This window comes from Heterodontus francisci, chromosome 4 (assembly GCF_036365525.1).
Source record: "Heterodontus francisci isolate sHetFra1 chromosome 4, sHetFra1.hap1, whole genome shotgun sequence".
NCBI classification, from domain to species: domain Eukaryota; kingdom Metazoa; phylum Chordata; class Chondrichthyes; order Heterodontiformes; family Heterodontidae; genus Heterodontus; species Heterodontus francisci.
The window spans coordinates 99,338,801-99,362,234 of NC_090374.1; the positions used below are offsets into that span (position 1 = coordinate 99,338,801).

A 23,434-nucleotide genomic window follows, 5' to 3' on the forward strand; every position below is an offset into this window, starting at 1 on the left:
TTTGCTGATGATTCAGAGTAGACTGATGGGGCGGTAATTGGCCGGGTTGGACTTGTCCTGCTTTTTGTGTACAGGACATACCTGGGCAATTTTCCACATTGCAGGTTAGATGCCAGTGTTGTAACTGTACTAGAACAGCTTGGCTAGGGGCACGGCAAGTTCTGGAGCACAGGTCTTCAGTACTATTGCCGGAATATTGTCAGGACCCATAGCCTTTGCAGTATCCAGTGCCTTCAGTCGTTTTTTGATATCACGCGGAGTGAATCGAATTGGCATCTGTAATGCTGGGGACTTCAGGAGGGGGCCGAGATGGATCATCAACTCGACACTTCTGGCTGAAGATTGTTGCAAATGCTTCAGCCTTATCTTTCGCACTGATGTGCTGGGCTCCCCCATCATTGTGCATCAATTGTTTGATTTGGAGGGTGTTATTCGGGGTCTTTCTTGAGCACTTATAAGCAGACACTTACTGAGACTGGTGCAGGGTTTTGAGTGAGGAGCTATATGTTTGTAATATTTTTGCTCTGCAATAAATATGATACTGAGTAAATTAAGGCTCCAGCATTATCTTTCCATAACAAGCTTTCTAGAGTTTTAGCACGGGGGACTTGTCAACCCGCAGCTCCAACAATTTGCTCAATACCACTTCCCTGGTGATTGTAATTTTCTTGAGTTACTCCTGCCCTTCCATTTCCCGATTTACAGCTATTTCTGGGATGTTATTTGTATCCTCTATAGTGAGGACTGATGAATTCATCTGTCATCTTTTTCCATTATTAATTCCCCAGACGCACTTTCTATAGGACCAATGCTCACTTTATTAACTCTTTTCTTTTTTAAATATCAATGGAAACTCTTGCTATCTATTTTTAGATTTCTAGCTAGCTTTCTCTGGTAATCTTAAATTTTCCTTCTGTATCAATCCTTTCATCATTCTTTGCTTTTTTTTATCTTCTGTCCCATCTTCTGACCCATCACCCATCTTTGCGCAATTATATGCTTTAAGTTTGATACTGATTAGATTAGATTAGATTAGATTAGAGATACAGCACTGAAACAGGCCCTTCGGCCCACCGAGTCTGTGCCGAACATCAACCACCCATTTATACTAATCCTACACTAATCCCATATTCCTACCAAACATCCCCACCTGTCCCTATATTTCCCTACCACCTACCTATACTAGTGACAATTTATAATGGCCAATTTACCTATCAACCTGCAAGTCTTTTGGCTTGTGGGAGGAAACCGGAGCACCCGGAGAAAACCCACGCAGACACAGGGAGAACTTGCAAACTCCACACAGGCAGTACCCGGAATCGAACCCGGGTCCCTGGAGCTGTGAGGCTGCGGTGCTAACCACTGTGCCGCCCATACTATCTTTAACTTTTTTAGTTAATCACGGATGTTGGGTCCTCGCCTTGGAATTGTTCTTTCTCGTTGGAATGTATCTATTCTGTGTATTCTGAAATATCCCCTTAAATGTCTGCCACTGCATCTCTATTGACCTATCCCTTAACCTAATTTGCCAGTTCACTTTAGTTAGCTCTGCTTTCATGCTGTCATAATTGCCCTTATTTAAGTTTAACATACTGGTCTTGGACCCATTCTTCTCTCCCTCATAGTATGCTTTGGTGCTGTGTCTGACAAACTTAAAAACTTGCCCAGGTATGCGCAGTCCATAAATCTAAGCTGGCTAACTACTGTCATATTCTCCCCATCATCATTAAATGAAAGGTGCCATCAAGTGGCATCTGAACCAATGTCCCTGACATCAGAGCAACAGTTGATTGACTGTGACACCAAAGAGCTGAGCAGCAAGACTGAGGTTAATCACATGTCAAACAATGACTATCTGAAGCAAGAAAAAGCCTAGATAATTTCCCTGAGCTTCACCAGCACCACCAGCGCCCTGTCCTCCGCCATCAGTATCTTGGTGGGATCGTCATTTACCAAAAGTATAACTGGGCCAGTCATATCACCACCATTGCTAAAAGAGCAGACAAAGATTGGGTACTCTTGTGATAAGTGGCTCACTTCTTGAACCCTGGATGTCTCTCCATCATTCGCAAAGCTGAAATCAGTAGTGTGGTGGAATACTCACCACTTGCCTGATTAGGTACGTAGCAATAACATTGAAGTAGCTTAACGCCATCCAGGATAATGCAGTTCATTTGATTGACCCCTTTGCCACTGGACTTGATATTCACTCCTTTCATTGTGTAATGCAGCTACATCCTATCTATAGGATGCAACTTACTAAGCTTGCTTTGAAAGAATTTGTGGGGCAGGAAGGTACTATCACCAAGAACCACAAGCAGCAACATCATGAGGGTATCATCACCACCTAAGATCTCGCACAACATCCTCACCTGGACGTATAGCACCATTCCTTCATCGTTTCTGCGTCAAGCGTTTGGAATTCCTGACCAACCACCATTGTGGTAATACCATCATCAGACAGGAAGCAGTGGTTCAAGGCAAAGACCTATCACCACCTTTTCAGGGCAACTAAGCACAGATAATAAATGTCATGCACATCTTGTGAAGAAATAAAAAAATTGTTAAAAAAGCGAATGGCTCAGATTTTGGGTTAAAAACAATGGTGATACAAACAGCAAATAAATCGGACAGCAACTTCTCGTGTCCATTCGTGTGGAGTAAAATGGTGAAATCCAGAAGGTGCTGTCTGATTTATCCTGCTCTTCCACCACCTGCGCTCCAACAGTATGTTGCCGATAGATTCAACATTGAAAACCTTAATTAGAGCAATATTTCAACTCACTCTCAAATTTAATGGCACATCCATGAATTTCCCAGGGTTCCTGAAACTCACCAGTGTCGGCAAGGCAAGACCATAACAGCTATTGAGGGGGCTGAATCAAACTCGTAGAAATACTGCATTAAATACTCTGCACTCTTAACTATTTTCTTATCTGCTAGTGGGAAAGGGTTTGTTAATAGTGCTTTTGTTGATAGGTTACTTTCTACACTTTGGAGATTTTTTGAACCATTGCGGGATGGGTGACGCTTTAGTTGCTTTAGATTGAATCTTGAACGAGTACCAATACGACCGGCACCAACAGTCTGCTTTTGAGAGACCTGTAGCTGGACAGCAGAGATGTGCAACTTGCAGGAGGCCTACCATTGACATAGGGTGTACAAGCAGAGGCTGAGGTTCCTTGATATGTCCAAACAGCAATGTTTCAGGAGCCTGAGGTTGTTGCATCAGGTGCTGGAAGATATCTGCTGCCTGCTGAACCTAGTGGCCACACATGTGCAATCGATGACGTGATGTCAAAGTCATCACAACCCTCAACTTTTTAACCTCCGTTTCCTTCCAGAGCTCTGCGGGAGCCATAACCAGGATGTCCCAAACAGCAGCCCTCAAATTCATAAGACAGGTTACTGATGGGTTGTTGGCAATTATGTGAATTTTGCTGGTCAAAATGAGCAGGCGTTTGGGTTTGTGTCTCTGGCTGTCTTCCCACAGGTGCAGTATGTCATCAACTGCACACGTCTGGCAATCTGGGCACCCCCAGATCAACCAGCAGTATTCATCAATCAAGGGCTTCCACTTCTTCAATGTGCAGCTGGTGAGCAAACATAATGAGATATTTATGCGGGTATGTGTGAGTCTCCCAGGTAGCTGCCATGATGCTTTCGTACTGCCGCAGTCCAAGTTCCCTGACGTCTTTGGATCTGCAAGCCCACTGAAGCTGGTGCTGCTGGGACACAAGGGAAACCCACTACAAACTTGGCTGATGACACCTGTTAGCGATCTGATGAAGCCCGACAGTGCTACATTGAATGCCATTATCAGCATCAGATGTGTCATTGAACATGCTGAAGATGCGCTTCAGACCTGGAGGTCTGGATCTGAAGGTGCCCTTCAGTACGCACCAGCTAGGGTCTCCTGAATGGTTATGGTAGGCTATGCTCTGCACACCATTGTACAGCAGCAAAGTTTGGACCTGTAGAACAGACGAGGTGCAGAGTTCAGAGCCCCTTCAGACAATTCAAAGGAAGAAGACAAGGAGGAGAAAAGGGCGATGCAACACCAGTTGCTTATGTTGCTGCCAGGAATGCCCTTCTTAATGTAAGTTTCCCTTAGTTTGCACCAGTGGACTGGCTGGTCCATTGAGCTTTTGCTAAACTGTTATGGTGTAACCTATTCACACCAACACCCCATTTTCCAAACCCTCCCCCTGCACCCACCAAACACAAAAAACAAACTTACTAGCATTTCCTGCAAGAGGCAAAAGAAAATTGTAAAAAATATCTGGGAAATTCTTTTCCCTTACTGAAAGTGATTAAATAATAAGACACAATATAATTGTATTTAAATAGTTGTTTGGTAGTACAGAACTTGAGTATTGCTGAAAATGGAGACATGTTGTTGAAGCTTTTCGTCTTGCATTCATCAGGACAATCCACAAGAATACCAATGTAAGGGCAAACAACAACTTTATACTGTATGAGAAGAGAGTGCTGATTGATTGGCAAGTGAACTCTGGTAGAGGCCATGGAGAATGCATCAGGGCAATGTCTTGACCAATCAGAGTCAAGCTGCCTGGTTTAAATTTCAAACAAAGCTTGGCAGTTTTTCTTTCGAGATACAGCACTGAAACAGGCCCTTTGGCCTACCGAGTCTGTGCCGACCATCAACCACCCATTTATACTAATCCCATATCCCTACCACATCCCCACCTGTCCTTATATTCCCCTATCACCTACCTATACTAGGGGCAATTTATAATGGCCAATTTACCTATCAACCTGCAAGTCTTTGGCTGTGGGAGGAAACCGGAGCACCCGGCGAAAACCCACGCAGACACAGGGAGAACTTGCAAACTCCACACAGGCAGTACCCAGAATTGAACCCGGGTCGCTGGAGCTGTGAGGCTGTGGTGCCCCTGTCAGCTGTTAACTGTCAGTCACCATAAACTGGTGCATTCTCCATGGCAACACCTCTACCAATCAGAGTTCACTTGCCAACCAATCAGCACTCTCTTCTCGTACAGTATAAAGTTGTTGTTTTTCCTTACATTCGTATTGTTGCGGATTGTCCTGATGAGTGCAAGCCGAAAAGCTTCGACATGCTTCTATTTTCAGCAATATTCATAATTCTATTTCTTAAAATGTTTTTAATTCAAGGGTCAAGTGACAAACTGCTGAGAGGTTTGGCGTTGCAGTTTTTGATGTCATCAACCCTTCAATTAAATTTCAGACTTGTAAGTCAATACCAGTTTTTTGTTGTTTTCCATGTTGCTCTTTTTCTGGCTATTTTCCCTTTACTATAATTTATCCTGTTTTCTTACAATTCAATGTTTTGTTCTTTTTATCTTGCCTCAAGTGCCAATCCTTAGGAATGGGACATCATTCCATTTTCACACCCAATATCAGTGTCAAACACTCTGAAGGTTAAGTACAGGATGGATTAGACATGGAGTAAAACACACTGTACTCTGTATTGACAATATGACTTTACCACAGCCTCAAAAGTATCCCATTGTATTTCTTTTTTAAATTTTACACATCAGCCATCCTTATTTCCTCTGACTGAGTTGTCAGGTTTGTGTTCAATCAGGATTTCAGTGCTGTGGCCCTGAGTCGTGGCTATGGAAATTAATTTTGTATTGGAGCCTTGCAGCCAGTAGGAGAGATGCTCATCTCATTATGTTTGGATTCAAACCGAAATGCTGAAAGTGAAAATCCACCTCACTCACTCAGTTCCAAAGCAATGCCAAATTCAAATATGTAATCCAGTTTTGTAGCAGGCTCCGATGTGGATGAAATCTGTAAATTTCATCGATCTGACTTGCACTCAAGCTGAGGCATATCATAAGCATATTTTCTTTTAAAGCAAGTGTTTAAAAAACTGTAATTTGTTTTTGTTTAAAAAAACTGTAATTGGCTCCAGCAATAATTTACATTTTTTATTTAAAAAAACTTTAAAATAACAGTACATTAAAAAAAATCACAAGAATGTTTGTCTTATGGATAGGGTTTGGTACAAATATCTGTAAGACATCCAATAATGTAGTAAGGAAAAAGAAATACTTGCATTCATATAGCGCCTTTCACAATCTCAGGACATTCCAAAATGATTTGCAGCTAATGATGTACTTTTGAAGTGTAGTCACCGTTGTAATGTAGAAAACACTGCAGCCAATTTGCACATAGCAAGCTCCTATAGCAGCAGCATGATAATGAGCAGATAATCTGTTTTTTGTGATGTTGGTTGAGGGATAACTCCCCTGCTCTTCAAAATAGCAATCGTAGAATTTATGGCACAGAAGGAGGCCATTCGGCCCATCATGTCCACACTGGCCAACAAGGAGCCATCCAGCCTAATTCTACTTTTCAACTTTTGATCCATAGCCTTGTCGACTACGGCACTTCAAGTACTTATCCAAGTACTTTTTAAGTGTTATGAGGGCTTCTGCCCTCCCACCCTTGTAGGCAGTAAGTTCCAGATCCCCAACACCTTCTGGGTAAAACAATTTCCCCTTGAATTCCCTCTAAACCTCCTACCTCTTACCCTAAATCTATGCTCCAGTTATGGACCCCTCTATAGTCCAATCACATCTTTCCTGTAATGTGGTGACCAGAACTGCACGACCAGTTGTGGCCTAACCAATGTTTTATACAGTTCCAGCACAACCTCCCAGCTCTTATATTGTATGCCTCAGCTAATAAAGGCAAGTATTCCATTATGCCTTCTTGACCATGTTATCTACCTGTCCAGCCACCTTCAGGGATCTGTGGACATGCACACCAAGGTTCTTCTGTTCCTATATATTTCTCAGCATCCCATCATTTATTGTGTATTTTCTTGCCTTGTTAGCCTTCCCCAAATGCATTGCCTCACACTTCTCCGGATTGAACTCCATTTGTCACTGTTCCACCCACCTGACTAGTCCATTGACATAAAGAACAAAGAACAAAGAACAAAGAAAATTACAGCACAGGAACAGGCCCTTCGGCCCTCCAAGCCTGCGCCGATCCAGATCCTCTCTCTAAACATGTCGCCTATTTTCTAAGGTTCTGTATCTCTTTTCTTCCTGCCCATTCATGTATCTGTCTAGATACATCTTAAAAGACTCCATCGTGCCCGCATCTACCACCTCCGCTGGCAATGCGTTCCAGGTGCCCACCACCCTCTGCGTAAAGAACTTTCCACGCATATCCCCCCTAAACTTTTCCCCTTTCACTTTGAACTCGTGTCCTCTAGTAATTGAAACCCCCACTCTGGGAAAAAGCCTCTTGCTATCCACCCTGTCTATACCTCTCATGATTTTGTACACCTCAATCAGGTCCCCCCTCAACCTCCGTCTTTCTAATGAAAATAATCTTAATCTGCTCAACCTCTCTTCATAGCTAGCGCCCTCCATACCAGGCAACATCCTGGTGAACCTCCTCTGCACCCTCTCCAAAGCATCCACATCCTTTTGATAATGTGGCGACCAGAACTGTACGCAGTATTCCAAATGTGGCCGAACCAAAGTCCTATACAACTGTAACATGACCTGCCAACTCTTGTACTCAATACCCCGTCCGATGAAGGAAAGCATGCCGTATGCCTTCTTGACCACTCTATTTACCTGCGTTGCCACCTTCAGGGAACAGTGGACCTGAACACCCAAATCCCTCTGGACATCAATTTTCCCCAGGACTTTTCCATTTACTGTATAGTTCACTCTTGAATTGGATCTTCCAAAATGCATCACCTCGCATTTGCCCTGATTGAACTCCATCTGCCATTTCTGTGCCCAACTCTCCAATCTATCTATATTCTGCTGTATTCTCTGACAGTCCCCTTCACTATCTGCTACTCCACCAATCTTAGTGTCGTCTGCAAATTTGCTAATCAGTCCACCTATACTTTCCTCCAAATCATTAATGTATATCACAAACAACAGTGGTCCCAGCACGGATCCCTGTGGAACACCACTGGTCACACGTCTCCATTTTGAGAAACTCCCTTCTACTGCTACTCTCTGTCTCCTGTTGCCCAGCCAGTTCTTTATCCATCTAGCTAGTACACCTTGGACCCCAAGCGCCTTCACTTTCTCCATCAGCCTGCCATGGGGAACTTTATCAAACGCCTTACTGAAGTCCATGTATATGACATCGACAGCCCTTCCCTCATCAATCAACTTTGTCACTTCCTCAAAGAATTCTATTAAGTTGGTAAGACATGACCTTCCCTGCACAAAACCATGTTGCCTATCACTGATGAGCCCATTTTCTTCCAAATGGGAATAGATCCTATCCCTCAGTATCTTCTCCAGCAGCTTCCCTACCACTGACGTCAGGCTCACCGGTCTATAATTACTACAGTCTACTGCTTTCTTCTTCATTATCAATTACACAGCCAATTTTTGTATCGCCTGAAAACTTCTTAATCATACCCCTTACATGCAAGTTCAAATCATTGATATATATACCACAAAAAGCAAGGGATTGAGTACTCAGCCCTGCAGAACCCCATTGGAAATAGCCTTCCAGTCACAAAAACACCCATCAACCATTTCCCTATGCTTCCAGCCTCTGAGCCAATTTTCAAAACCTGGAGCTTGAGCTGCTCCAGCTGATGACACTTCAGGCACATGTGGTCATCTAGGCCACAAGAAGCATTCAGGATTTCCCACATACTCACAACATGGTACATTCCACAGGGTTCAGGTGCCCTACCATGCCTTTACTTTCTAGACTATTAACTAGAAACACTTATCAGCTACTCAGCAATTGACTCCTTCCCTTCACCAATCGGCTCCTTCCTATAGTACCAGAAGATCTTTTACAGCTATTTGAGAGAACAGACGGGGGCTTCAGTTTCTCAGTTTAACGCCTCATCTGAAAGACAGCACTTCTGACAGTGCAGGGGCTGCACTATCATTCTAGGTATTTGTTCTCAATTCTGGGGAATGGGAACAACCTTCTGACTCAGAAACAAGAGTGCTACTCACTGGGCCACAGCTGACAGTAGTGAACATTGTGCCAGATATGGTTTTGAGTTCAAATTGTATTAGTATCCACTCCATTATTTTTATGTTGGATGACAGTAAGCTGTGGTGCTTTTCGATATTAATATATTAATCACTAACAACATTAAGAATAAGATAGTGACATGATTGCAGTAAAATAATTTTTCAGGCAAATCTTGCCCCTGCCCTGGCTGCAGGCCAGGTATCTTGCTTCTAAGCTGTCCTCTAAATTACATGCAAGGTCAGTTATCTGAGCTGGTGATGGCAAGTGTGAAATCAAGTGATGGTGCTTCTTCGTCATCAGTGACTTGTTGCTCTTCCACTGATGCCTGGTCAGGTGACCATTGTTAGCTATCCAAAGGAGAAAGACACAAGGGGTTGGGGGAAGCAAGAGGTGCATGCTAATACCATCTGCAGCTTGTAAATCTGAAGAGATTGTGTGATGAGGGGGAAGAGGGATGTGAGAAGGAGGATTAGGTATGAGGATACTATCATCTTTAATGCTTTCAGCCCTGCCGCTGGCCACATCTTCAGCAGTGGCCACTCCAATGATAGCAAGCACTGCCTCCTCCATGGGGGTAAGGACATGCAGGCATGCACCTTTTCTTGCAAGAGAGAGAGAAGTGTGTTATCAAGTGTAATTCAATCTGCTTGGGTGATGTGACTTGTGGATGAATAGCTGGTAGTGTGTGCAAGCTCTGAGATGTGGGTGTGAACCTTGCAGCATCGCTACGTGTCTAAAGGGGAAGTGTAGCTATGAATGTTGACTCAGTGTCCTGATTGATAGAGATTGCTGGTAGGTGAGTGATGGGGTTGTTGTGCATTGAGCAGTATCAGAAGCTCGTGTTACAGTTGGTATATAAAACATTTGAGGATGCATTTGCTGTGAAGTCATTGAACTTCTTGTGGCATTGCATCCAGGTCCTTGGGGCTTGACTCCTGGCATTGATTGCCATGGCTGTCTGCTCCCACTGCTATTTGAGCATTTGTCTGGAGGACCTTCTGGCTTCCTGTGGATACAGCATTTTTCTCCTCCTTTGCACCACCCCCACCAAGGACTCCAGTGCAGCATTCGAGTTCCTTGGAGCCTGCTCGCTCTATTTCGTGTTGTGCCATTGTTCAGTCTTTTTCTGAGTGATTTCTACAAGGACTTCCACCACCTGCTCCAGCCACAATGCACCTCCCCTTTAAGAGTTGCAGGCTAGCTTTAAGTAGTGCAGGCTAGCGATAGCTCATGCTGCCCTCCTACAATTTAGGACCCCCAGTTCATGCATGCACCCACTCAACAGCACGGTTAGCACAGGCTGTACACTGCAATCATTGTAATGAGCACGCAGCATGAAGTTGGCATACTGTCTGCATCATGTTGAATGGGTGTAGGGTAATTGCATGTTGGATCCCCATGCCTGTTTTTTGGGAGCTGTCCAGTTTAGTCCCCTGCATGTTTCAGTGAAGATTCTTCAATCTGATTAGTTGAAGAGTCTCACTGTTGCTTGCCCTGCCACAAATCCCCCTATAGAGGACGTCATACTGGATCAGATGCACGACGACAGCGAGTCTTCGCTTAAAAGCCCACAAAAAGTCTGGGAAGTTGTCAATGTATTGAACGGCGCATCCCGTTCATTTGCCACTGACCTTAAGATCTGGGCTATTAGCTTTTCTCATAAAAAGTAAAACTAAGTCATATTTTGGAAAATAGGGTTTAGCTAACAAAACAATTGGTGAAGAATTTTGTAAATCACAAGTTGCAATTTTGGTATTGACTACTCTAATGCTGTTCACCGTCTCAATAAACAAGGGCCAACAAGTCAAATGGCTTCCCTTGTGCTATAATGTTTGATTCTGTAAGAACATATCACAATCACATAGGAAACTCACTAATCACGAGAGAGGGCTAATGTTCTTGCAGCAGCCAGGAGATAACGCTTTAAGAAAAGGAATGTTTATTCATTTCTTTTTTACAACAAGCTAAATTCTAAATTCCCTAACAATATAGAGAAGAGGCATATCCATTATATACTTATAGCACTGGCAAATTATACTAATCTTTGCCACTTTTTCAGTTGACAAAGTTGCAGGAGCATATGGTCTCATCGAGTTACAGATAGAATGCCAAGAAACTGTAGTGAAAAAGGTTTGCAGTTTAGTGACAGCTTCAAACCCACAACATAAAGTTTACCAAATGCTGCCTCAAGTATTTGGAGTGTTTGAGTAGGCTTAGATGCATTTCTTTAACTCCCCTGCCTCTCTTTTCCCCACAACACCTCCAAAATGTGGATATAAATGTAGACAGAATGTCATTGCATTGTGTAAGAGTAAATATCCGTAGATTTTTTGCAATGAATGTACTTTAAAAGCTACTTCATTTTTACAGAATGAGTTAAAACGATACACGTTTAATGTGTTTTGCAGTTAAATTCACATTTCTTCTTTCATATTTACCAGCTGTCTCCAATGCTGTTAATCCATTAATCTGTTGCCTATCTGTACATTCAAATAAATATTTTTAGTATTGATCAACAATGGTAAATTCTTGGGATATTTTCTAATTTTTGCAAATTAAGACCCTCTCCCTTTGCAATAAATCTTCACACTAAAAAAAAATTATCTCAAATCACTAAAACCCTTTCAAATTCTGGGAAAGAATCTTTACTTTGTATGCTTTCATTTTAAATGACTGTATGTGTATGTAATCATTTTAAATGTATGGGCTGAATTTTACCAGCCCCTCGACACCGCAGGTCACAGCGCGGGGACTGGTAAAATGCTGTGGGGAGAGGCCCACCGCGACGTTGAGAAGGGCTCGCCACATATTACCAGCCGCAGCGATATCTCGGTGCGGTCCCCCCGCCACATGGCGGCGGCACCTCAATTAGCATATGGTAAACCGTACTTACCTCTGCTGATTATGCAGCCCGCCGCCTCTCCATAGACACTTCCAGATTTTACGATGAATGGGTGGCCATCACGTGCCGTCCCGTTAACGATTGGAAAGGCCGGCGGGTCTACAGAGGCAGAAGGTTTCAGGAGAGAAGGTAAGTTTCTTCTCAGGGGTCTCACTCTTCATTCTTAAAAAGAGAAGGGAGGGGGGCATTATAGGGGTCTCACTCTGCATTCTTAAAGGGAGGAGGGAGGGGGTATTACAGGGGTCTCACTCTGCATTCTTAAAGGGAGGAGGGAGCGGGGCATTATAGGGGTCTCACTCTGCATTCTTAAAGGGAGGAGGGAGAGGGGTATTACAGGGGTCTCGCTCTGCATTCTTAAAGGGAGAAGGGAGGGGAGCATTACAGGGGTCTCACTCTGCATTCTTAAAGGGAGGAGGGAGGGGGGTATTACAGGGGTCTCACACTGCTTTCGTAAAGGAAGGGAGGGGGGCATTACAGGGGTCTCACTCTGCATTCTTAAAGGGAAGGTGCCTGGCATTCCTGGTGAGAAAGCTCTGCTGGCATGAAGGGAGGTACTGTATTCCATCCCTCTGTTAACAGCGTACGCTCTGTGTTTGTTCGTGTTTGTGAGGGAGCGATGGCACACTAGGCACCCTGTGTGTGGGGAGGGTGCCAGAAAGGGCAGGAGCATTAAAGTTGTATGGATGGTGGGGGCAATCGATTCAGCTGGTAGGATGTTGATGTGGTCATGCTGTGCCACTCTGTGTGTTGGCCAAGATGGGCAATGCCATGGCACACCACATAGTTGATCCAGGAAAGCAGCTGATGTACCCGTCAACACCAATCCCTGTCCTGTTAGGAACCTTCGAATACCTGCAGGGTTCAACTTTATTTATCACATGGAAATAGGTTAGGTTCATCCTCCATCGTGTAATCCTCTGCTCGTGAGGATCGGTATGCACCAGAGGCAATACCAACAGGCAGGTGCGTTCCACATAGAGACCCCCAGTCATGAGCAGCAACCCCAAGGGGAGCTCGCCATTACATTTGTTGTGCATCTACAGGCCCGACATGAGATGCCACCGGATGTCAGAACACCAGTGGCAGAGGCGATTGCGCATATAGAGAGGGTGGTGACACATCTCTGTGCCCTGTTCAAGGATGACCTGCAGCCGGTGGACATCCCATGCCTTTGTTCTTCATAGTGGCAGCGGTTCTCAAGCCTGATAGCTCTGCACCTTTTTAGGGGCCCACCAGAGACCTTTGTGGGATCACACAGTCAGCAGTGCACCGCTGCATCAGGGAGGTCACCAGTGCCCTGCACAGGAGGGCCAGTGAGTATTTCCACTTCAGGATGGACTCACAGCCAGGCCCAGAGGGCCATTGGTTCTGGTACCATTGCCGGAGAACCATAGGTTGTATTGTTCATAGACTGCACTCATGTGGCCATCAAGCCTACTGCCAGGCTACCACCTGCAGACATCATCATTAAAGGAGACTTCTCAACGTAGGTAAAGCTGGTATGTGATCACTGCAGATGCTTGCAGCGAATGTGTGACCGCTTCTCAGGCAGCTGCCATGACATCTGGGTCTTGCGCCAGTCCCGGCTGCCACTGCTGTTCACTGAACTGGCTCAGATGGAGGGGTGGCTTCTTGGAGATAAGGGCTATCCTTTGCAGACATGGCTCCCGACACCAGTGAGAGACTCCACCACTGCTGCAAAGGAGAAATACAATGCCAGCCACTGAGCTACATGAGCCACCATTGAGCAGGAGATCAGCATGCTGAAAAAGCGCCTCCGATGCCTGTATGGATAGGATGATGCCCTGTACTACAGGCCAAAAAGGCCCCCTCCTTTCTTTGGTGCTCTGCACAACTACGCACCCAATAGGGGTCAGGCCTGGCATGATGAGGAGAGACATCACCAGAATTCCTCCTCGGACTATGAGGACGCTGAGGACCTACAACCTAAAAAACACATGGGAGGGCAGATGGCACCCAGGCTCTGCACGCAGGACTAGCAGTGAAGTAGGGATGTATGGAAGTGGCTTATCAGACAAAGGCTCTCTGCACCATAGGAGCCAACATGATCTCTGCAAGCCGCACATCACCCTCGCTCACATCTGCAGTATCCCTGTGTAAACCATTAGAGGCAGCAGCTGACAGAACCAATGTCCATGTCACTGCATCCGTGGAGACGCTCATGAGTAATGGTGGCATGGCAATGATATAGCATACGTTGGCTCTCCCGAAGGGCCAACGGTGCAAAGGGACGTGACATTGGTGCTACATGCTGACACACATCATTCACACAGAGAAAAGGACACACATGTTGGTGAGGAACATTTAGTGCAAGAAGTATTTACATTGCTATGACACCCATGCATTCCCATTTGTTCCAGTGTGTTCTCTGTAAACCTCTGTAATACCTTTTATGGTCTATTTACGTCTCATGTCCTGGAATGTGCAGATGTACGATTATTCACCCAGGTGCGGCACGCCTACAAGAAGGAATGTTACACTTGAGTGGGAGAAGAGGTTCACAACTGCACAGGACACTGGGACACAGCAGGGTAAGTATGTGGCGGCAAAGCAGAAAGTGCTGGGGTAACTCAGTAGGTCAGGCAGCATCTGTGGAGAGAGAAGCAGAGTTAACTTTTAGGTCTGTGAACTTGGACAAGTTAACTCTGCTTCTCTCTCCACGGATGCTGCCCGACTTTCTGGTTTTCTGCAGCACTTTCTGCTTTGCTGACAGCAGCCCCACTCTTCAGCAGTTAGGTAAGTATTCTTTGACAGCTGTCAGGAATCAGGTGCTGAGGTGCTTAAAATAGGGCCCCAGCACCTGCTGTACAACTGTCAAAACTTTCGCTGCGCCAAATGTCCCGCCTCTCCCCATGTAATATGGGGGGTGCGGCGCACGGCCTCTATGGAAATGAGCCCCCGTGATTAATATAGTACCGCCAAGTTTGAAGGACGCCGCCGCAGAGTGCGGCGCCCCAATTAAGTTAAGTCAATTAAATTCAGTATGTGTATATTGCATTATCCAATACAGTGACCAAGATTATAATGACAAAGGTCATCGGCATGCGAGATGCTACTTATCCATCTCATGTAACTGCCACTTTCAGATCAGTGTAAATCAACTGGTAACCTTTTATAAAGTACTTTAATTTTTTTAATAAATTAACTCCAGGACTGAATTAAAGAAGTATTAAATGTTATTTTAAAAATCTAAGGTGTTTTAAGATAATGCTTTGTGAACATTTTAACACATTTCTCCTCTTCCAAACACAAAACAATTAAATAGAAGCCACCACATGGGATCCGCACAGCGCATTCTGTTTATCTAGTTGTATTTAGCAATAGCAAATGACAAAATATTCTCTTTACGTGTACACTCTTATGAATGGGTTTCTCGCTGTAACTAACTCTTCTAAAAAGCCAAGTTGGAGAATAACAGTTCAGATGTGGAAATTCTGTAGCGCAGGTAAATGTGATTTTTAAAAAGTCTGAAAACTGGTGTTGTGAATTAAATGTTTTAGTGAAGGTTTTTACTTGTTTTCTTCCAGCTGCTGTAAATTCATTCAAAGAAGCCAGACAAAAAACAAAAGGGCAGGGATTGCAGAATGCACCTAATCTGCAAACAAGATCATTACAACAGGCAAGTCCAGAAGAAAGTTCAGCTGATAATACAAAAGTGATAAAAGAAGATGATACTGCAGGTGACAGAACCAGAAAAACAGCCATCAAACAAACCAGTGCAACTGGAGACAAATCTGAAACCAAAGCTCCGAATGAAGAGAATTGCAATCATGCTGGAACCTCCACAGCCCAAACTGCAGAAGTGGCATTGACTTCTCCAAATATTGAAGAGAACACGTTAACGCTGTCAAATGCACAGGAAAAATTACAAGTTTCCGTTAAATCACAGAATACAAAACCCATTGAAGCAGATACCAGTGATCTGGATGTCTCTGGTGATGAAGAAAAGAAGTATTTTGATGATAGTACAGAGGAGCGGTTTTACAATCAGACATCTAGTGATGACAGTGAGGATGACGATTTCTTTATTGGAAAAGTGAAAAGAACAAACAAAAAGAAGCAAGAATTCGATCCAATTTTTGAAACCAACAGTGTGAAAGAAGATGAAAAGATTATGCCAAGTAGTATGAAGGAAGGAAAGAGTGATCCCATTTGTTATGGTGGAAAAAAGAACAGCAGAAAAACAACGTTTGGATCTTTATTTTGTAATAATTTGTCTGGTTCAAAGGCATCAAAGCAGAAGAGGTAAGAGCCAGGTTTAATTTCAGTTTCAAATTTATTTTTGAATTAAATTGTTACAAATAATATAAAAAATAAATACTGTTTCCCAACAACTAGATAAACTATTTCAAACCTTGTCTATATTTTCTCAGCAACATTCAAGGAAATATCAAGAACAAGAAATCAGGTCGGTGTAGATACTTTTTTTATGGCTTTTCTGTGATCATTTTGACTCCAATTATTAGCTTTTAAATATGCTTCATCCCTAATTGTGAAACTGAATTTCATTGTGCTGTTATGCTCTCTGCTGTGGAGTATCACACCATTAGAATTATGTAAGCAAGTAGGGAACACACAGTAAGATGGAGTGTTTGGGAGCACCAATTGGTGTCATCATATAGTGTTGGGATGTGGGTTTGCCCTCTGTCTTTGTGTGCAAATACCGAGCAGAGTCTGGGAGGGTAGTGGTCAACAAGGCCGCTCTCATGCACTTCTTAAGGGCTTATTTAAAGCAGAAAACATACGAATTAGGAGCAGAAGTAGGCCATTCATTCCCTCTAGCCTGCTCCACCATTTAATAAGATCATGGCTGATCCATTTGTGTCTCGAATTCCACACTCCCATCTACTGCAGAATTTTCTAGGAAAAGCAGCAAAAGAGAGGAAGAAAATAACTTACTAGAGAAAGGAGTCATATAAAAACGTAATGTTATAACTGAGACGGGAGGAGTGCATTGTTTATTCTAGTTCCACTTCTCCACGGGTCACAAGATATATTTAAATTTTTTCCCACTTACCAGTACGGTCAATCATAGACTCTATTTTTATCCCAGAATAAAACGCACCAACCTTTAATAAACAACAAAATTATCAGTTTATTATAAAACAAGTCTTAACCAATAGAGAAGCAAAGCATAAACACACAGATTGAAGTATAACCATTCCCTTTTTTATCTTAGCCCCTCATACTCACACAAACATACATACATACATACATCGGTCATCCGGAAAAATAAAGGGGAATTTTGCTTTAGAGCTCTGTTGCAAAATAATGACCAAAAAAATCACTTAGGTTGGATACTTGCTCATTCTTGCAGAAAAAAAGAGAAGATATGGAAGTTCTCCCTGTGACCGGGTTTCCGCCGGGTGCTTCAGTTTCCTCCCACAGTCAAAGACTTGCAGGTTGATAGGTAAATTGGCTATTGTAAATTTCCCCTAGTGTAGGTAGGTGGTAGGAGAATGGTGGGGATGTGGTAGGAAATATGGGATTAATGTAGGATTAGTATAAATGGGTGGTTGTTGGTCGGCACAGACTCGGTGGGCCAAAGGGCCTGTTTCAGTGCTGTATCTCTAAATTAAATTAAATAAAATAAATAAAATAAAAATGTCCTTGGTTTTGGTTTGGCGTCCCCAGTGCGTATAGACGGCTGTCACTGGGCTATTCCGAGAACAGTACTTTACAGGCAATGTTGAAGATCAGTTTGGGTAGGCTTTCCAAGAAATGCAGCTACAGAGGCTTCAGATAGGCCTTACAGCAGAAATGCAGCAACAGGGGTTTCAGTTCCCACACATTCGATAGGCAGGGTTTCTTCAAATACAGGAGGAAAGAGTCTGGCACACTCGATATGCAGGGTTTCTTTCAAATACAGAGAAAGAGATTAGCTGGGTTTTCTTGGCAGGCAAAAACCTTTTTTTAACAATTCAAAATTAAACCAAAAACAATGTCACAAGAATCAAGCCTCCTGACCCCTATAAATCGTGACCTGTCACTTCTCTGTAAACATCTTCTCCAAGTCAAAACAACAAGCTCCCTGCTGGTGTTTTATCTGAAAACAGGTGCCTTCCAGTAAGGGCTTGTTTACAAGCCAAGTCCAGGAATCCTTCTGGTGACCTCGTTTTAAAAAGATCACCAAGTTCAGCATCTCTTCAAGCTTCCAGATAAATCAATGTCCATAATTCAACTACAATTCCTTAAAACATATTTTACAAAAAAAAAAGAAGCACTCTCGTAACAAGAAATAGAAGCAGAAATAGTAGGCCATACAAACCCTCTAACTTACTCCGCCATTCACTAAGATCATGGCTGAACTTCTGCATCAATTCCACTTTCCCACCCTAGCTCCATGTCCCTTGATTCCCTTTGAATTCAGTAGATATTTTGTTTCTATCTTGGATATATTCATCAACTGAGCATCCACAGCCGCCTTCATAAAAGAATAAGCTATGTCAATTAGCCCAATGTTTATGTCTCTTCTAACAGATCATGTCAAGGACTGTTCTCCAGTTTGTTCAGTTTTCTGATAGAGTTGAATAATCATAGTTTTCCAATACATGAAAATGCAAAACTTTCCCTGCCCTTGACGGTAAATGAGCAAAAATCATCATCTACAAGGATTGATGCCAAAAGGATTTTGTTCCTTGAGGAGATCCCTATGAGCAAGGCAAGGTGGCGTGCAGAGTATATAAGACCAAACGTTGATAATGTCAGGTCTCACTAGAAAAATATGACATGTTTTATGATTTTTTTTTAATGATCACATTTTTAAAAATTGGTCTTCATCAGTACTCAGAAATGAAATACTTTCTCACTTTGGATATTCGGTGCTGCGGGACAGATGCAGAATAAGGCTGCCAAGGCTGCAAGTAAAATATTAAAGAAGTGAATATCATCGCTGAGCCCTAGCAATCAGCAAACCCCGTTGAGACTGACACCACGAAAACATTTACTACTGTGCCTCAAAAATGTGTTTCAATGAAGAAAGCATCCCTATTGTATAAGTGTAAATTTTTCATATGTCAATCTTTATAACCCTATTGATGTACTTATAGAGTCATGGTCATTAGGATCTGGGGTAAAACGTCATAGCTCATTCCATGTAAAACCCTTAAATCTGGCAGAAAAAACAAATTTTCATTCCATCAGTTTGGTCTGGATTCAAACCCAGATTTTAGAAGTAAAATGGTAATGTGGTAACTCATAGCACTACCCTGGAGCTAGGGAGATATTTTTATGACAAATAGATTGGACCATTGTATGTCTATGAAAGCCTACACACATCATTTTTAAAACAAAACATATCCCATTCAATTTGTTATCTCTGAAATTTCCACATTATTTGTTACTTCAATTAAGTTTAGAATTTCCTGCACTCAGTAAGTGGCACAAAATTACTTACTTTTGTTATTTCTGGTCCTGTAGGTATTTTTAATGCAAATGCTGTGTAAAGGATCATATTTTTTCTAAAAATAAAATAAATACTATTAAAAGATGACATTTGATACTTTTTAAAATATATATCAGTCTGGGAGAATGGTATGTGGATTTGAAATCCCTTGTGTGTGTTATGCCCAGGTGAGAAAGATATCTAGGGGTCCCTTTCAGCCTTCACCTGGTCTTACCGTAACAGGGTTTAATTTTAAACACAGCATGTTTTTAGCTCCCCGTTGGTGAATCCTTGTTCACTGCTTTCCAATTATAAGGCAAAGAAACCAGCACAAACAGGCTTTCTTAGGTTTAAAGAAAAGTTGAAATTTATTAAACTGAAACTCTAATTCGGTTGATACCGACGGATACACGACGCGCCCACACTAGCATGCATACACAATACACACATGCAAATAGAGACAGAAAAGAGCAGAAGAAAAATAAAGTGGAAAAGTTTGAGGCAATATTTGACGAGATTTTGTTACTGTTCTTTGAGCTCACTGTAGAGTCCTTGATTGTAGGTAGACCTTGCTTTCCGTTGGGGCCCAGTATTCTTCTTAAACCTTGTTCACTGTCGGAGACTTTTCTCTCTTGGGGTTCATGTGTCTTTTGTGGATTCAGAGGTTTGTGAGAAAGAGATGGGAACAGACAGGAGAGAACTTCTAAGTTCAGGAGCAAACAGACATTCTCCCAGTTCAAACTGTTTGTACAATTCAGAAAAACCCAGGTTGCCAAGCAGGTTAGGCATGTCTGACCATGGTCTGACCATGTCTTGTATTGTATCACCTTAGCAGTCTCTGGAATGCTCCTTTTACACCCATTACTTGATGATCAAGGTCCATTGCCCTTCCAATCACCGTTTGTTAATATGCAAATGTCTTTTCCAGCCACGGCTGATCTGTATAACAAGTCCTTTCTTCACTCCAGTAACAGTTTAATATCAATGTTCATGACAAAATTAATGTGCCTCATTCTTGGCAGATGTGGCCTAGCATGAAATATAAAAACAAACAGCAAGAGCTTCTGCGGGTATATAAAAAGAGAGTAGCTAAAGTGAGCATGGGACCCTTGGAGGATGTGACTGGAGAATTGATAACGGGAAACAGGGAAATGGCAGATAACTTCAACCAATATTTTGCATCGGTTTTCACGGTGGAGGACACTATAAACATCCCACAGATATCAGATAAGCAAGGAGCTAATGGGAGGAAAGATCTTGTAACAGTCTCTAGCACGAGGGACAAAGTATTTGACAAACTAATGGGACTAAAGGCACACAAGTCGCCGGGACCTGATGGCCTACATCCAAGGGTTTTAAAGGAATTGGTTGCAGAGATAGTGGAGGCATTGGTCAAAATATTCCAGAACTCACTGGGTTCCGGGAGGGTCCCAGCAGATTGGAAAACCACTAATGTGACGCCCCTGTTCAAGAAGGGAGGGAGACAAAAAGCAGGAAACTGTAGGCCAGTCAGCCTAACATTGGTCATTGGGAAAATGCTAGAGTCCATTACTAAGGAAGAAATAACAGGACATTTAGAAAAGCTTAATGTAATCAAACAGAGTCAACATAGTTTTGTGAAAGGGAAATCATGTTTGACAAATTTGCTAGAGTTTTTTGAGGATATAACAAGCAGAATTGATAAAGGGGAACCGGTAGATGTAGTGTATTTGGATTTCCAGAAGGCATTCAATAAGGTGCCACATAAAAGATTATTGCACAAGATAGGAGCTCATGGTATTGGGGTTAATATTGGCATTGAGGATTGGTTAACTCACAGAAGACAGAGAGTCGGGATTAATGGGTCTTTTTCAGGTTGAAAAGACGTAACTAGTGGAGTGCCACAAGGATCAGTCCTAGGGCTTCAATTATTTACTATCTATATTAATGACTTGGAGGAGGGGGCAGATTGTAATATATCCAAATTTGCTGACAATACAGAAATAGGTGGGAGGGCATGTTGTGATGAGGACGTAAAGAATCTGCAAGAGGATATAGATAGGTTGAGTGAGTGGGCAAAAACTTGGCAGATGGAGTTTAATGTAGGAAAGTGTGAGGTCATGCACTTTGGCACTTTGGTAGGAAGAATCAAAAGGCAGACTATTATTTAAATGGAGAGAGACTCCAAAAAAGTGCAGCACAGAGGGATCTGGGTGTTCTTGTGCATGAAACACAAAATGTTAGCGTGCAGGTACAGCAAGTAATTAAGAAGGCAAATGGAATTTTGGCTTTTGTTGCTAGGGGGTTTGGAATTTTAAAATAGGGAAGTCTTGTTACAACTGTACAGGGCGTTGGTGAGACCGCATCTGGAGTACTGTGTCAGTTTTGGTCCCCATATTCAAGAAAGGTTATACTGGCATTGGAGGCAGTTCAAAAGAGATTCACTAGGCTGATTCCTGGGATGAAGGAGTTGACTTATCAAGAATGGCTAAACAGGTTAGGCCTTTATTCATTAAAGTTTAGAAGAATGAGGGGTGATCTTATTGAAATGTACAAGATTCTGAGGGGCTTGACAGGGTAGATGTTGAGAATATGTTTCCACTAGTGGCGGAATCTCAAACTAGGGGACATAGTTACAGAATAAGGGGGCACTCATTTAAAACTGAGAGGCAAAGAAATTTCTTCTCTCAGAGGATGGTGAATGTCTGGAATTCTCTACCCCAGACAGTTGTGGAGGCTAGATCACTGAAATTTAAAGAGGTGGTAGATAGATTTTTGAAATATGGGGGAGTTGAGGGCTATGAGGAACTGGCACGAAAGAGGAGTTGAGGTCTGGGGCAGAGCAGCCATGATCTTATTGAATGGCGAGGCAGGCTTGAGGGGCTGAATGGCCTACTCCTGCTCCTATTTCTTGTGTTCTTACGTTCTTATGATGTGGTATAATTACATTGTACTGTAAATGAGCTCCGATTGCTTGTACATCATAATTCTTTTATTGTTGCTTTTTGCCTGTACAGATATTATACAAAAAAAGCCTCGAAACAAAAATTTGTCCTTTCGTGAGAGATCATGTGGGAGGCCTGGTGTTGCAATTCCAAAGCCACAGCAATCACTTCATCCCTCTTGGGAAGCAAGCAGAAGGCGGAAAGAGCAGACCCAAATCCTTGCATTCCAGGGGAAAAAGATCAGATTTGATGATTAGTTCTTTTTTAACAAGGGAAATAACATTGTATTACATTGTCTTGTATTAAAGCCAGTTCTAAAATCACATTAAAAGGCATAAGGACAGTTATCACATAGATATCAAACATCTGTATTGTGTTTTTATACCAAAAGGAATTGTAGAGTTCATTTTAATGCAATTTATTTATCACAGAGAGTTGAGATTTTTTTTGAAGTACACTTTATAGAAGACTAAACATTTAAAATTCAAATTAAAATAAATTACAAGATCTGTTAAATAGTAAGTATGTAATTTGGGAAATGCTTTTTGATAAGGAGCTTATGGAATTTTATTTTCAGGTTTGAAATATTCAAGATAAGCAAATATAGAAAAAGTTGAAGTCTGATAGAATTAAATTGGATAATTTCTATAACTAGATGATTTGGTAAATCCTCTCAATCAGCATTTTAATGATTATGCAAATTTGTGATATTCAGTGTTTTGTCACAATTGTAAAAACAGATCTATGTCATAATTTCCTATTTTACCTTTTGTAGATTGTTCCGACAACAGGAAGATCCTTTAACCCTGAATATTTGAAGGCATTTTATTTTGTGTAAGCTTCTAATGATGAATAGTGTTGATTGGGGTTTTCTGAATAAATTAACTTGTTAGAAATATTTTACTGGAGTACTCAAAAGTTGTTTATAAACCAAAAACAAAAATCATGGATACTGTCCTGGAACTTTCCTGTAGCAAATTTCTATCTTTCAAATGCTGATTAACCCTTAGACTGCTGCCAGCTCCAAAGAATTTTAGATTCCTTAGGCCAGCCATGAATTAAGTTGGGCAGAATAGCAATTTAGAGCAATTTAGAGCAATGGGCGGCACAGTGGCGCAGTGGTTAGCACCGCAGCCTCACAGCTCCAGCGACCCGGGTTCAATTCCTGGTACTACCTGTGTGGAGTTTGCAAGTTCTCCCTGTGTC

The 23,434-nt window shown here is 42.4% G+C and overlaps 1 protein-coding gene across 6 annotated transcripts in view; it reads left to right on the plus strand.

Moving 5' to 3' along the window:
* Positions 1-23,126, plus strand: part of srfbp1 (serum response factor binding protein 1) — a 269,448-nt gene extending 246,322 nt beyond the window's left edge. For all 6 annotated transcript variants that reach the window (XM_068029898.1, XM_068029899.1, XM_068029901.1 and 3 more), the window contains 3 exons: positions 15,448-16,165; positions 16,294-16,328; positions 22,301-23,126. In XM_068029898.1, coding sequence (XP_067885999.1) covers positions 15,448-16,165; positions 16,294-16,328; positions 22,301-22,485 — 938 coding nt within the window. In that variant the 3' untranslated portion in view covers positions 22,486-23,126. The remainder of the gene's footprint in view (positions 1-15,447; positions 16,166-16,293; positions 16,329-22,300) is intronic.
* Positions 23,127-23,434: the final 308 nt, after the last annotated feature.